The 15,524-nt window shown below is 43.0% G+C and overlaps 1 protein-coding gene across 1 annotated transcript in view; it reads right to left on the reverse strand.

Annotated features, from left to right (window-relative positions):
• Positions 1-15,524, reverse strand: part of SPTLC3 (serine palmitoyltransferase long chain base subunit 3) — a 127,556-nt gene that overhangs the window by 44,176 nt on the left and 67,856 nt on the right. Inside the window, exon 7 of the mRNA XM_070419901.1 lies at positions 6,924-7,029. Within this exon, the coding sequence (XP_070276002.1) occupies positions 6,924-7,029 (106 nt within the window). The remainder of the gene's footprint in view (positions 1-6,923; positions 7,030-15,524) is intronic.

The raw sequence follows: 15,524 nt of genomic DNA on the forward strand, positions 1-15,524 counted from the left end.
CCGTTATTAACATCCCCCACCAGAGTGGTACATTTGTCTTAATTGATGGGCCTACATTGACACATTATCAACCAAAGTCCATAGTTTACATTAGGGTTAACTCTTGGTATTGTACATTCTATGGGTTTGAACAAATGTACATATAATGACATGTGTCATCATTATATCATATAGATTATTTTCACTGCCCTAAAAGTCCACTGTGCTCTGCTTATTCACCCCTACCCCCAACCCAACCTGTGGTAACCACTAATCATTTTATTGTCTCCATATTTTGTCTTTTCTTGAATGTCATATAGTTGGAATCATACACTATGTAGCCTTTCTGGATTAGCTTCTTTCACTTAGTAATGTGCATTTCGTGTTTTTCCCCCACAGCTTTTCATGGCGTGATAGCTCATTTCTTTTTAAGACTGAATAATGTTCGACTGTATGGATATACCAGAGTTTGTTTATCCCTTCACAGACTGAATGGCACTTTGATTGCTCCCAAGTTTTGACAATTATGAATAAAGATGCTATTTAGATTTATGTGCAGGGTTTTGTGTAGACACACATTTTCAACTCTTTTGGGTAAATGCAAAGGAGCATGACTGTTGGATTGTAGATCACAATATGTTTAGTTTTGGAGGAAATTACCAGACTGTCTCCCAAAGTAGCTGCACAGTTTGCAGCCCCACAAGCAATGCATGAGAGTTCCTGTTGCGACACATCCTTGCCTGCATTTCATGTTGTCAGTGCTCCAGATTTTGGCTATCCTAATAGGTGTGTAGTGGTATCTCATTGTTGCTTTAGTTTGCAATTCTATGGTGACATATGTGGAGCATCTTTTCATATATGTGTTTGCATCTCTATATCTTCTTTTGTGAGATGTCTGTTGGCTCATTTTTTAATCAAGTTGCTTGTCTCTTTAATGCTGAACTTTGAGTTTGTTTATATTTTAGGTAACAGTCCTTCATCAGCTATACCTTTTGCAGATATCTCTCCAGTCTGTGGCTTGTCTTCTAATTATCTTGACACTGTCTTTTGCAAAGCTGAAGTTCTTAATTTTAACAAAGTTCAGCTTATTTCATTTGTGCTTTGTTCTGAATGGCTGTTTTCAGATTTTAATGAAATGAAGACCAAACAGAGCCATCTTCTTTTACATAAGTTTGTGAGGTAATTCCAATATTTGCTTAGATCAATTGCTTGCTAAAGTTGCTGCCACTGAGGAGGAGGCAGTACAGCCATCTAATTGCCTCAGCTTAGGTTGTAGCAATACCACTTGAGAATTGAGGATGTGGACAACTTATATGCTGTTCTGTGCCTCAGTTTTCTCATATGTAAAATAAGCATGTTGATGGGACCACCCTTATAACATCTTTATCAGAATGATGAGAAATAATGTTGGTAAAGTGTGTGACATATGAATGCATGCTCACTGGGTTGTTCCTGTTCTTAGGAGGAGCCTAGGAGAACATGGCTGTGATGAGGCCTCCCTTGAGAAAGTGGGAGCCCTTGACAATGCTCTGTGTTGCATCTTCTAGGAAAGAGGCATATGGGTGTCATATATAATAAATGGCTCTATGCCTTCAAAATGCTAGAATTTTCTTCTCATCTTTAAACTGTTTTAAGTTGGTAACACAAATATACTAAAATCTTGACATGTCACAAATAACCATTCTTTGTTCTGGAACTGAATTTGGCAGGAGCCAGAGTTAATGTTGAACAGTTTGCAGACACTGGGGGCAGCTAATTAGCCATCCTTCGCTGGGGCTGGTCTAGCTGATGTTAGGAGTCTGCCCACCTGGTTTATATTTCTCCCTGTAAGATTAATGACTCTACGATACTGCTGATTTCTGGAGTTAATGCAGGGCACACTTGAATCTAAGGAGAACTCAGCCTTTATAAAGAGTTATATTCACTCGCACTAAGTTTTCATTTTTCTCATTGTGACCCCATTTGAAATGAACCATTTCCTATAGAGGGATATTGAGTTTGGTGCATGCATAAAAGGTATCTATGCTATTCCTGTGAATTGCTGTCAAAACGAAGTAGAAAACAAGAAGAGTGTTTATTCTTCCTTCCTGAATGGAAAGTTGTGTTTTCTTTTGACTTCAATAGAAGAAAATCAACTAAAATATACTGCAGGAAAGATAATTCCACCAGTTAATTTGAAGCTCTGTGCAGGAATTTGAATTATTCTTAAACCAGCAAGCCAGTGAATAATTTCTTTATATCTTTTCTATTACATAGTGTATTAGCTAAGTGACAAGACTCCTTTTGGAAATCTCCCTCTCACCACCTTCTCCTCCCCATATAAACCATATTATCCACTGGCAGGATGGGAATTAAACTGGTAGTTTGCCAATTTACATGGTGGAAAAATCTCCTTGGTGGGCCCAAAGTATAACCCACGAGAAGGAAGGAAGGTGGAAAGAGAGAGCAAAAAGAGCTAAGACTAATTAAAAATAGAGTAACTGGTGTTTTCTTATTCTTTGTCTTTATTTATTTCAATGATAGAGGCATAGATTAGAGATTACCACAGAAGTTCTCAACCTTTAAACCTACATTATTTTGAGGAGGAGAATGACTTATATGCTTAGAGAAAATGGCATTCTGAAACTTCAGCATTTCTTTATATATATGTTTTTTTGAAGGGTTGGATATTATTTCTTGGTTAATTTTATTGTGTTACAGCTATGCTAGTTTATATCTCAGATTATTTAAAGACCCCTCCTTCTTTTGTATATTTTTTAGTAATTTTGAGATTTCTCTACTGCAGTGATTAAAAAACTAGACTTCTCAGAGACACAAAATTTGAAGAGTGTGATTTTAGAACAATATTTAAAGGAAAATACAAACCAGAATGCTAAAATATTACTATTGTACTTTTAAACCAAAAATCATGGAGTCATGGAACTTTAGACTTCAAGTTTCAGTTTTCCTATTTTACAGATAAAGAACCTAAGCCCTTGATAGGTAAATGCTGAAAGTCAAATGGATGACCTTGTAGTTTCCATGTTTACTTCATTCGATGTGGACACATTAGCTGACTCTCCTGTTTACACTGGGCCTCTGTCCCAGCAGGGCCACCTGGTTTGAATCCCAGCTCTGTTTCATCTCAGTTATCTGCCCTGGGGCAAGTTGTCCTGGCCTCGGAGCCTCGATGTCTTCATCCTCACAATAACCTCAAGAGACCTGGGGAGGCTTACTCAAGATGGCCTATGGGAAATATGATCAATGTGGGCTCCTTCCTCTGACACCCCTCCTCAAGATGGGTGAAGAGCAAAAAGCTTCGCTACACAGATGGTTATTTTCCAAGTTGCAACTTCCTCAACTGAAAATAAATTTAATGATGAAAGAAACTACCCTTGGTTGCAGGCTTACTGTGGGCTGGGCTTTGGCAAGCACTAGCTTATATGACCTCATTTAACACTTAAAAAAGAACATTATGGCCCTGGCTGGTTTTGCTCAGTGAATAGAGCGTTGGCCTGTGGACTGAATGGTCCCAGTTTTGATTCCGGTCAGGGGCACATGCCTGGGTTGTGTGTTCGATCCCCAGTGGGGTGTGTTTAGGAGGCAGACAATCAATGGTTCTCTCTCATCATTGATGTTTCTATCTCTCTCCCTCTCCCTTCCTCTCTGAAAGCAATAAAAATATAAAAAAGAAGAAGAAGAAAAAAAGAACTTTATGAAGGGAACTCAGCTGTAGGCAGCAGCAATAAGATTTGAATCCAGATCCCAGGCCTCCCTGCAAATCCTGACTCTTCTATATTCTAAATGTAAAGAATAATATGTAGATGATTGATGGGTAGTGACATGACTATTATTATTGATGTTATTATGATCACAACTGCTTTTGTTGAGCTTACTGACTTCTTGGCCTTGGTATCTAGCCGTTTCTACCTGTTACCTGCCTGAAGCTTTCTGATTTGGCTGACTGCTCTCTTTTGGAGTTACGAAAACATTGATTTCGGTGAGCTCCCTGTGGTGGGAGGACTTTGCCCATGATGGGAAGCCACAAGCAAGAGATAAAATCTGGGAGTGAAAGTTCAAAGGATGCTTCCTGTAGATATCAACCAGGTATGTGTTCATAGTACATCTCTAAAAAGTGGCAGTGCATTTGTAAACTATTGATTGCACATTTCTAACCTTAGCCCTTTGGAAAATCTGTGGGAAATCATTTCATTTTCTGGTGACTGCATCTAATGAGAACATCCATATGCTCCAGAACTCTATTCTAGGCCAGCCTTCTTTTACAGTTGAGGAATCTGAGGCCCCAGGAGGCACTGAGCACTAAGAGGTGCTCTACTTCTTATCTATGAATGAAGCTTTTTAGTTCACAGTCTTATTTAAAGATGATATTTCTGTGCTGGTGACATTAAAGGAACCTCTCTGTGATGGCAAGTCCATGGGAGGTGGACTCTGCATTGTGGACACATGCCAGGTTCATGGAGCCCTTGCGGTAGATTCCCACCAACGATGGCTGCCTACACATCTTCCCATCCCTGGACACATGAGCCAGCCTCGCCAGCAAGAAGCCATTCTATTTTCCCTCCTTTTGAATCTGGGCTGGCCTTGCAATGTGCTTGGACCAATTGAGTGTGGCAGAAGTGATACTGTGCCAACTCCAAGCTTTGCCCTCAAAAGACAGGCAGCTTCTGCTTCCCTTCTCTTGGAATCCAGCCGCCATGCTGTGAGGAAGCTCCAGCTGAGTGAGACGAGCCTACAGATAGAAAAAGCACCCCAGGGAAGGGCAGAGAACCAGGCACCTCAGTCAACAGCCAATACCAAGAGCCCAAATGTGGGAGTGAGGTCGTTTGGATATCCCAGCCCCAGCTGACCACCCAGCACAATGAATGACCCCTAACCAACACCAAGCAGAGCAGAAGGGAGCATGGGAAACAGCTCATTGCTGTGCAAGCCATTACATTTTGGTGCGGTCTGTTATGCAGCAATGGATCACAGAACGGTCATCATTACTAGAGAAGCTGAAGTTGTGGCTTAGTGCTGGGCTGGCTTAGAGCCAGGAATCCATGCCCGGCTCTTCTGTCCTCCTGAGGTCACAGTAGGACCCAGAGCCAGTGCAGCCATGAAGAGGGCCTGCTGCTGGAGTGATTTCTCTTGTCACTGATGGGAGTATCTGAGAGTAAAAACGCTGGTGGCCCACTTAATTTCAGCCACGATCAAAGTGCTTAAAATGCAACTTCCCTTTAGTGGAGTCACGGTGTATTTATTTTCAGTTGAATTTTGTTTGCTCTGGTTAATGGAGATGCCCAGTCTGCTCTTCCTCAGCTGATAGGTCCTCCCGCTATTCCAGGCCCTGTGACAGGTGTTTAGATAAGGGCTCCCCTGCAGGCTGGCAGCTGGCACAAAAGGAAGAAAGGTCTATGCTTGCGGTCATGACAACCCAAGGCAATGTGAGGTTATTTCCTAAAAGTGCAAGTTCAGAGCCAGAGTAGTTCAATTATTCTACAGCAAGGTGTCCCAACCTCAGCCCTGTTGACATTTAAGCTGGATAACCCTTTGTTGTAGGAGACTGTTCTGTGCATTGTAAGCTGTTCGGCAGCATCCCCGGCCTTTTGCCCACTAGATGCCAGTGTGATCTGCATTTGTGACAGCTGAAAATTGGCAAATGTGCCTAGGGTGGGGGTGAGTTGTGGGTAAGAAATCATCCTGGTTGAGAATGCTGGTGTAGGGTGATCCTAGAGGTTTCATAAACAGGACATGCCTGAGGAGTCCCGGTAGGTGATGCAGAGAGTGGCCTACTAGAAACTTGAAATGCCAACTTTGCAACCCCACAGTAGCACTGGGGACACCCAGAACACCAGCCATCAGGGCAGTAAATACTAGAGGGGAAAAATGATACCAGAATGACGATAATTTTAAATGTAGGAGAAAGCACTTCTTTTTCCCCCCAAAATGGATGGAGACACATTTCGTCTGCTGCTTGTCATTTATTTATGTAAGAGGAACAGCATGCACTCCGGGACCAATTAGATTAGCTGGGTGAGAAAAACCCCGCTGCTTCTGTTCCCAAGTCTCCTCTGCGGCCACATTCCTCCCTGTTGGGAAGTGAAGCCCTCATTCTCTTCCTTTTCATATTTTTCACTTTCCTATAATTATCTCATAGGAAACATCTTCCTCCATTCCTCTAATATAAGATTTTTGAGGACTGATTTAGGAGTGAGCAACTCTGAGACAATATTTCCTTGATTCTTGGACTAGGGTATCTAACAGAAGGAGAGCTTGGAGGAAATTTCCATTTCAGTAACGATACTCAATCCAGTCAGGGAATGAGGCAAACTCTGTCACAAGCTGCAGTATAGAAGTGCAGCTCCGAAAGGCTTTAATGGGGTGTTTTGTCTGCTTGGCTCAAAAGGGGGCAGAAAACTCAGGCAAGAGCCAAGACCATTCTTGCTCCCCACCCCTGAACTCTCTATGGAGAACTGCAGTTCAGGTTGAGGGAAATGAGCAGGCCTTTTGTACTCTGATACCAACTACTGGCCAAGATCAGCAAACAACTGGAGGTTGGCTGCACTGTCTAGGTTAAGGCCACCCAGGTGCCCATGGGCAACATCTACTAGAGTTGTAAAGGCAAAGAGCATTCTGATGTTGAATCACCCAGCCCCCAAAGGCCTTTGAAACTGTGGGCAGCCACAGGTAGAAGAACCAATGCAAGTCAGCAATGCCCTGTGAGGGTATTTCTGAAGAAGCCTTCGCAAGCTTGCCAGTGGCCAAGGTGCTCTGCCATATGTATAGCCATTAAAGAGACAGGTGACCCAAGGCTTGGCAACTCACATTCACAGCTTATCTCGGACCCCTCCATCATATCTATATCTCACCCATTTTCCCCTCGTGCTAATGGAGGTCAGCCTTTCCCCATTTGTCAGCTTGCTGCAGGCTTCTTAGTGTTGAAATGTCTCCAGTTATTTACATACCTGTAGACTCCCTCCACCATGATGAGAATCTTTTTCCAAGCTCTGCGGGTTCGAGGCTGGCCATAGATTACAGCGTCTCTCAGGAGCTTCTCTAGGCTTTGCATGTCTTTAAATAATACAAAAAAAAATGAGTCACGAGAGGAATTTTTTACCTCCCTCATTATCATTTTTGGGGAGGTGGCAGATTTTTTAGGCTCAGGCTGAGACCTGAATTTTCAGAGAACAAAGTTGGAATCAGAGAACACCTGGGGGTAGGGGGTAGAGTAGAGGGGTCCTCTTTTTAGTACAATTGGAGTCTGACAAGGTGGCTAGTTGGGTTTGCATAGCAGGCAGAATAAACCTCTGCTGGAGGCACATGGCGTCAAAGGCTCTTAAAAGACTCTCCTTTCCTGCCCTAAAAGAGAAGGAAATTCTACATTAAGTGCATCTCTTATGTGTAAGCTTTCTTGCCAGGTTGAAAGGAGCTGTGAGAGGTATAATGAACTAACCCTAGTGTTGAAGACACAAGCATGTTAGAGTTTGGCTGGGTTTGCCTGGGGTGGCGGCAGTGCTGGCCGCTGGCTCACTTCCTATGCTTTGGGAGCCTCCAACTTCAGAGTTGTCAACACTTGAAGGCAGTGGGACAACTAGCCTTTCTTTGCAAAATATTTGGAGATTTCTGGACACATTAATAATAGCTTACAATTATTGAGCCTTACCTGCATTCCTTCGAAGCACGTTCTTGGTAATAACATTTACTCCTCTCAATGAGCCTAAGGAGGAGGCATCTGCATTTTGTAGTGAAGAAAACTGAGGCATGGAGAGGTCTGCTAAATTGCCTGAGGTCTATGATCATAAAGAGCAGAGCCAGGATTTGAACCCAAGGAAGTCTGTACCTGACCCACATTTGTAACCACTACGTTTTCTGTGAGAGCCACTAATCCTTCTTCTCACTCTCCACAGTGACGTAGAAGGAGGAAGGAGGAATGTCTGCTAGATTTTTCTTGTTAACTTTGGATGTCAAATATAATTAGCAGTGGCTTTTCATTTGTCTGCCATCAGATGGAGATGACTGGGCTTTGGTTGACAGGCCCTTGGGAAAGCTTTGCCTACCAACCTAGCTGTGTGTGTGTGTGTGTGTGTGTGTGTGTGTGTGTGTGTATCTGTGTGTGTTTAACCTGCAAAGCCTAGAGAGAAAAAAAGGCAAGGTTTATGTGCATGTATTTTTACACTCATTATATTTCTTTGCCCTCACTAAGCTTTCCCTTTTTGAGGATCTGAGACTGAAGTACTTTAGACCTAGAATCCAATTTTAACTGGAAAAGATAGGGATGCTACGGAACTGCTGATCTGAGTGTTATATAATGGTCACTAGGCATCAGAGATTCCATTGAAAATGCTCACAGAGAGAAATCTGGCAAAGATAAATTTAAAATAGCACAGTCAACATTGGTTTTAGCCACTGCACGCAAGCTCTCAAGAGGCAGGTATCACACGCTTATCACTGGGCCAGGCTCTGGTTAGCTGAGATTCTTGATCTCAACGGAGAGCCCTCAACTTTGTCTCTTAGTCCCCCGTCTGTGGTTGGAACTCTGCTTTCGGGTTTCCCCCACAGCTGGGTGAATGCATCAGCTGGTGCATTTACTTTTCCACACGGCAACCGAGCCACCCCCAATGAGGCCACAAGGTATTTATCTGAAATAAAATTGGGGGGGGGGGGTTCGAGTTCTGTAAGGTATTTTTTAATTGATCGAGTACATTTGATCGAACCACATTCAGAATGGCATACGACTTAAAACTTATGAATTATTCATTTTTGTAGTTTTCCATTTAATATTTCAGATCATGGTGGACTGAGGGTAACTGAAGCTGTGGAAGTGAAACCATGGCTACGGGGGACTCCTGGAGTTACCTAATGCGGCCTCAAAGGCCCTTCCTGACCTAGCCTCTGCCTAGCTCCCTGACACGCTCTCTCAGCGTTCCCCAACACACAGCCTCTAACTACTCTTTATGCTCTTACCTCTTGTCTGTCTGGAGAACTCCCACTCACACCACTCAGCCTCAACTCAATTTCTTCTGGCCCATAATACAGATTTTCTTCCTTCTTGGTGTCCCTGACGAGTCATTTATTCTTTTTCAACAGCACTCATCATGTTTCCCATTATTTGATTTTATGTCTCTCTTCCACAGAAGGCAGGGAGATTATTTTATTCATTTTTATAGTGCTGGTCTTGGTGCACAGTATTAATGCTAAATCCATGAATGATAATGGAATACTCTGTCTCTTCATGGAATAGAACACAGACCAGAAAACAGGAAAGTGAATGACATTTTAGAACTAACTATGAATTATTAGAAAAGCCTCATGTCTGCAATAATATTTATTTAATTAACTGTGTTTTTGCTTTTGCTTTGAAGAGTCCGTCTTCACAGATGTAGTGTTTTATTGGCACTATGTCATTCACCACTAGATGGCAGCCAAAGAAACCAAAAGCAGCTTTCTCATTTTGAGAATTTCAGGGATAATAAACCTTCACCTGTACTGACATCGTTTTCGCTTTTGCTTTGCTGTTACAATGGATGTTGAAGGAACCCAGGTGATTGGGGGAACCAGTCTCCTTTTCTATAATCTACCACAAGCCTGTTAGTCTCTGGATGGAATAAAGAGGTGATGAATACGAGTACTCCTGCTTAGTGTTTTTTCTTCTGGGACTTGAAATTTTTAAGGTTTGTACAGAAATGCACGATGAGTGTGGTTCCAATGCCAAAGTAATAAAAACATGCCCACGAGAACAAATTTAGCAGTCATTTTAAAATGAATATTCAGCCGAAACCGGTTTGGCTCAGTGGATAGAGCGTTGGCCTGCGGATTGAAAGGTCCCAGGTTCGCCAAAACCGGTTTGGCTCAGTGGATAGAGCGTCAGCCTGTGGACTGAAGGGTCCCGGGTTCGATTCCGGTCAAGGGCATGTACCTGGGTTGCGGGCACATCCCCCGTGGGAGATGTGCAGGAGGCAGCTGGTCGATGTTTCTCTCTCATCGATGTTTCTAACTCTCTGTCTCTCTCCCTTCCACTCTGTAAAAAATCAATAAAAAAATTTTAAAAAAAAGAATAACATGTCTTTAATAAATTAAAAAAATAAAATAAAATAAAATAAAATGAATATTCAGACCATGTGGTGTGGCTCAATGGTTGAGCATCCACCCATGAACCAGCAAGTCAAGGTTTGATTCCTGGTCAAAGCACATGCCCGAGACTCGATCCCCAGTAGGGGGCATGTAGGAGGGAGCCAATCAATGATTCTCTCTCATCATTGATGTTTCTCTCTTTCCCTCTCCCTTCTTCTCTGAAATCAATAAAAACATATTTAAAAAAAATAAAAATGGATAATCTAAGATTTTCAAAATCTGGACATACATAGATTTTTGTATTTTTTATGCAATCATAAAGACATAACTTAGTTCAGGATTAAGTTGAAAATGGATTCCACTAAAGAGAAGAGAACTTTCTCTCCTATTTTTTAAGAACAAGAGGGACCTGAAAACAAGCCTCTGTGTGGCTGGGATGTGACTTATGCGTTTTGCAGATGGAAGGCAGATGAGTCCCGGCCCGTGGCAGGGGCCTCCTGTGCTTGGTGTGAATGGAGAGTGCCATGGGGAGAGGCTGTTGGTGGAACTTCACAGAACCCCTGGTGTCCACACCCTGCAATCCTTGAGCAGAGGGAAAAGCAATCAGCCATTTTCCCCCTGCAGGGGACAAACATACTGGCCTCTTTGAATCACAGAAACAAGACAGGGAAAGGGATGACTTCACGTAGCACGGGCTGCTGGACCCAAGTTAGCACCTGGGTGGCTTCTCTAATTCTTAAGGTCTTGCTCTATCATGCTCCAGCCTGTGACTCAGAGACTCAGAGGGTTCTGGAGATTGAGGCTTATGTTCTGCAGGCCTTATGAGGTTCTACTGTTTTAGCAAACCACATGCTAACATCTGTAAGGGACTTTTAAACACTGATGTTTATTGGAGCACTTATGCTTGCATTTTGTTAACCCTCATGGGAGCTCTGAGAAGCAGGGAAGAATGTTTAGGTACCTGTTTTTCCAGATGAGCAAACTAATGCCAGAAGATTTATAAAACCAACAACTACAACTCCCCAAAACAAAAACAAATCCCAAACACAGAGAAACCACCACTTTCTTGTCGGGGTATAAAGAAAACTCTGAGATATGGAAATTAAAAGAACAAATCTGATGTCATCAAGGTGCACATGCACGGTGCTATTGTGCAACATGGTTATAAAGTTATAATCGCACACTGTGGGTTTGTAATCACCACAAACTTGAGTATCAACAATGCCTTAGACATTACTGGCCACTAAGTCTGGCTCACAAAGACTGTTTCCCTTGGTTTGTGAAGGGCTGAGAGGAGCAAGCCGGCCGGGTGGGTGATGAACATATAACTATCAAAAATGAGAGCATGAGACCACATTCTGGTATCCGGTGCATAGCCAGGCATGGCTACTGGACTACTAAATTACTAAATACCCTGAGTACTCCAACTCTGTGCCAAAACCTAGAACCAGGCTTGGGTGGCAATTACACTGAGAGCTTGTTCTTGGACCTGTCCCAAATTCCAAGCCTCTGGGATCCGGGAAAGCTGCAGATAAGATCCTGTGAAAAGAGGGCGTAAGGAAACAAGGAAGCCAGCCACAGTCTTCTGAGCAGAAAGGCTGGGTGTAGCTGGAAGAGTGTCTTCCAGAAGATAAGAACTGGGTATTTGGCTTTGTTCTTTCTTTGCTGTACAGGGTTGGCACTGTTTCTTCTGCCAAGGCTTCCTCCTTCCTCTTCTCTTATGCAACTGAGCTTTTGTTGAAACATAAGCACTTCCTTCACTGCCCAACCCTCAATGCCCCTTTTTCCTCCCTGGATCCAGGACTCCAGGTCCTGGTTGGGATGAATGTCAGTCTCCACTTTTATAGGCTGCCCCGTGTGGTTGGTGGCCCATCTTTCATCATTTAAAGCTCCACAAACCCTACCCCTAGCTGCACTTAGGTAAACCCTTTGGTTCTCTATTCCATGGGCCGAGCGCCAAAAATACAATCATGTCTGCAAATGATAAGCACTCAACAGCTATTGCTTCAGTAAAATTATGGTTGGATGGTGACGAAATGCTACCTGTTGTTTTTAAAAATTCCTTGGTCCCCATCTTTTCTCCTATTCCTTTTGTTTCTTCAGAGATATCCAGTTTCATCCTTCAATATTGAACCCCAATGTGAAATATTAAGCAATAGGTACTTAAAGAACTGTGAACAATGATAAATTATTTTTACTTTTAAGACTGCCCCTTATTTAGCCTTTGGTGGAAAACATTCTAATAATGGCCAGCTTTGGCAAGCAAAGCAAATGTTTTCCTCCAAGTCACATTTATAGAGAGTCTCTCTTTTTTTTTCACAAGATCAATAAGGACATTTCTGATGCATTGAACGTTTGGTGCTTTAAATTTTGCCATGCAGTTTGGGCAAATACTGTGTAGTTCTGGTTTCCCTGATGATGGCTCTGTAAATATGTGGGCAAGTGTCGCATGGCCTTTGGTAGGGCAAATAATTTTCTTGGAAGAGTGCAAAAGGCAGCTGGGAGCAAGGACCTGGACTGGGTTGGAGAGTGAGACAGGTACTAGGGTAGGGTCTGTGTACCTTGGGGAGGGGGGTTCATATTTGCAACTCTGATGGGGAAATGGGGTGAAGAATAGGCAGAGCAGAAAGCATGTGCACAGTGTGTCCCATGCACTCAGGCCCAATGCCGCATATAAGTAAAGCTTTGATTCTCAGGAAGGGGCCTGTAGAATTAGACAAAGTACTGAGATGTGATCTCTAAGTGAATGGGGTCAATACAGGAAGGTGAGACGTAACTCAGGAAATAACATGAAAGCTCAGAGGTTAGTGCTGGGATGCTGAGTCGCAGGTCAAGGTACCAGCAAGGACAACTGGAATGAATGCATGGCTGTATCCTTTGGACCCAAATGCCCTGACTCAAGGTCATGGCTTATAAAGTAGTCAAAGTGATTTCTATAGGTCTGACTTTCTATTTAAATAGCCCTCATGAGCCTTCCTTGTGTAGATGAGGTAGGACTCAGAGTTTTCCCAGTGACACTGCACTCTTTGTTCTTCCTCCTCTTGGCCATCAGATGCCTCTAGGTAGAGTCTTGCTTCTTCTTCTCCACTTTCCCCCTGCAAACCATTCCAATTTCTTGGCCTGCCCAGCCCATTGACCTCATGGCAACTCCCCTAACTGAAAATACTGCTTCTCCTCTTCAAGGCTAGCTAAAAAAGCCCTTTGTGGCTCACTTGAGGACAGAGATGGCCTACAGCCTCACAGTTTCCTGTGTGGTCCTGCACCAACAGCATTGGCGTCACCTGGAAACTTGTCAGAAATTCAGAAACTCAGGCCCCACCCAAGATCTACAGAGTCTGCATTTTAACAAGACCCTGAGTGACTCCTCTGTACAGGAAAGTCTGAGAAACCTTGCTCTGGAATCCAGATTATATGTAATTACCAGTAAAGTGAGCTGATTCAGGGGAAAAATCACTCGGTCTTGGTATATCCAAATCTCTAACAGAAGATGTAAATCTTTCTAGAGAGTTAAACCTTACACAACGGTTTGAGGTCCTGGCATGCTCAGGGTGTTAATACACTCAGCCCAGGGGGTGTGTTTACCAAAGGCAAACAAGTGCCCCATTTTCTCAAATACACTAAAATCCTAGTGGAGATCAAACTTGGTGCCTGGTTGGAGCTGATGCCGTAGCTTAGGATGTGCAATGGCTGGAGAGCCTGTTTTGTGCCACCCAATGAGTCACAAACGCAAACTAAGGATTGGCTATTTCACTGAAGCTGCCCACAATAGAAAACTCAAGGAGATATTCTTAGCACTGAGCCAGAGGAATTCAGAAGCCAATGTCAGCAATCTGGGTTGAAATTCAGGCTACTAACAGGATAAATCATAGACTGATTTCTACACAGACTCACAGCCCTCTGGGTCCCAATATGGCCTGGCAGTAGCTAGAGTAGCTAGTGAGTAAGAGCATTTGCATATGCTGTACATGCCCTGCCTATATCCCTCAGCCCAGCTCTTTATTGCAAAGATAGGCCAAGAATTTTTTTTTTTCAGGCTGTGGGAACAAACTCAGGCTGAGTAGGGGCAACTCTCAACCAACCACAAGTGTGAATTGGTGGATAAATACCCCAGCTCCCTTCCCGCCTGAGATGGAATAACACTGAAGTATGTCTACACAGCCTCCCATAGTTTCTTAGTAGGACTGAGCTCCACTTGTCTATTGGGGTAACTTGCTTGACAACATGCCCGGGATTGGCTGCCTTTCCTTCTCTATCTCCATTCTCTGCTCACCTGCTGGTGCTTCCTGGGATCACTTCCTGAATAAGTGACTGGCACCCAAACCCTTGTCTCAGGGTCAGCTCCTGGGAGAAATGAACCAACACGAGAGCAATTTCTGAGTAGCTGGGATGAATGGACTCATCTGTGGCTCAACTGCATCATTTTATTTGAATATTTAAAATAAAGTTGTTTCGCAGGGCTCTGATTAAAAATGTTCCCATTATATGGTTTCGGCTAAATCATTTGTATTTCATATTTGTGTTTGAACAAAAATATGGAAATAATCTTCACTGACATATTCACATTGTTGGCACCCACTCCATATATCCAAGAATAAAGGCAAAATTTTTGATGGCTCTTTGTGGAACTGGAATGTGGGTGATGATTATCCCATATTTTAGCATTAACCAATAGGAAAAGAAGCATTTCAAACCACCTCTGCCCCATCTCCACTCCCTCTGCCCCCAAAGGAGGGTTTGCTAACAGAGTGGATAAAACCTGACATTTGGCCATGGGAAACTGTGTCTCAAGAAGCAGTAGACAAATCTTATTTTCCTCCCTGACCTATGTGCTGCAGGCTCTCGAGTTTCTTGTCCCCATGTAGACCAAGAATTGCTTGTCTTCCAACTTGTCCTATTTTGGCTTCTTTGCCAGTGACAATGTGAATAAAGTTGGGTTGAAGAACTCAGGCTCTGCTGAGCCATTCATTTTAGAATGAGCTGTTCATTCTAGATTCAAAGAAGGAGGAAGTAGAAAGTCATGCTTGGATGTTTAGCTTTTGCCCCAGCAATGGTGGCCAGAGAAGCTATATAAGTTATCTATTGTTATGTAACAAATTATCCCAGAATTTAGAGGCTTAAAACCACAAACACTTATTATCTGGTAGATTTTGCAGATTAGGAATTTGGGACCCTTAGCTAGGTATTCTGGTCCATAAAATATGTGAGGTTGCAGTGAAGATGTTGGCAGGAGATCAGTCAAGATGTCCTCCTTCCATGGTTCTTGGCTGCCTGAATGTCCTCATAAGTGACCCAAGAAAGGAGATGCAGAAGCCTATAATGCCTTTACAACATAATCTTAAGAGTGACATATCATTTTTTCTACTGTATTCTTTTAAGCACACAAACCAATCCTGAGACAATGCAGAAGGGGATTATACTAGTACAAGATTATTACACTTAACCATATGTGGATGGAACTATATTCAAATAACTGCCAGCTGTTTATCTTTCCCCAA

This window comes from Myotis yumanensis, unplaced genomic scaffold (genome assembly GCF_028538775.1).
Source record: "Myotis yumanensis isolate MYYU_CA2020_CCGP unplaced genomic scaffold, mMyoYum1.0.hap1 SCAF_7, whole genome shotgun sequence".
In the NCBI taxonomy this organism is placed as follows: domain Eukaryota; kingdom Metazoa; phylum Chordata; class Mammalia; order Chiroptera; family Vespertilionidae; genus Myotis; species Myotis yumanensis.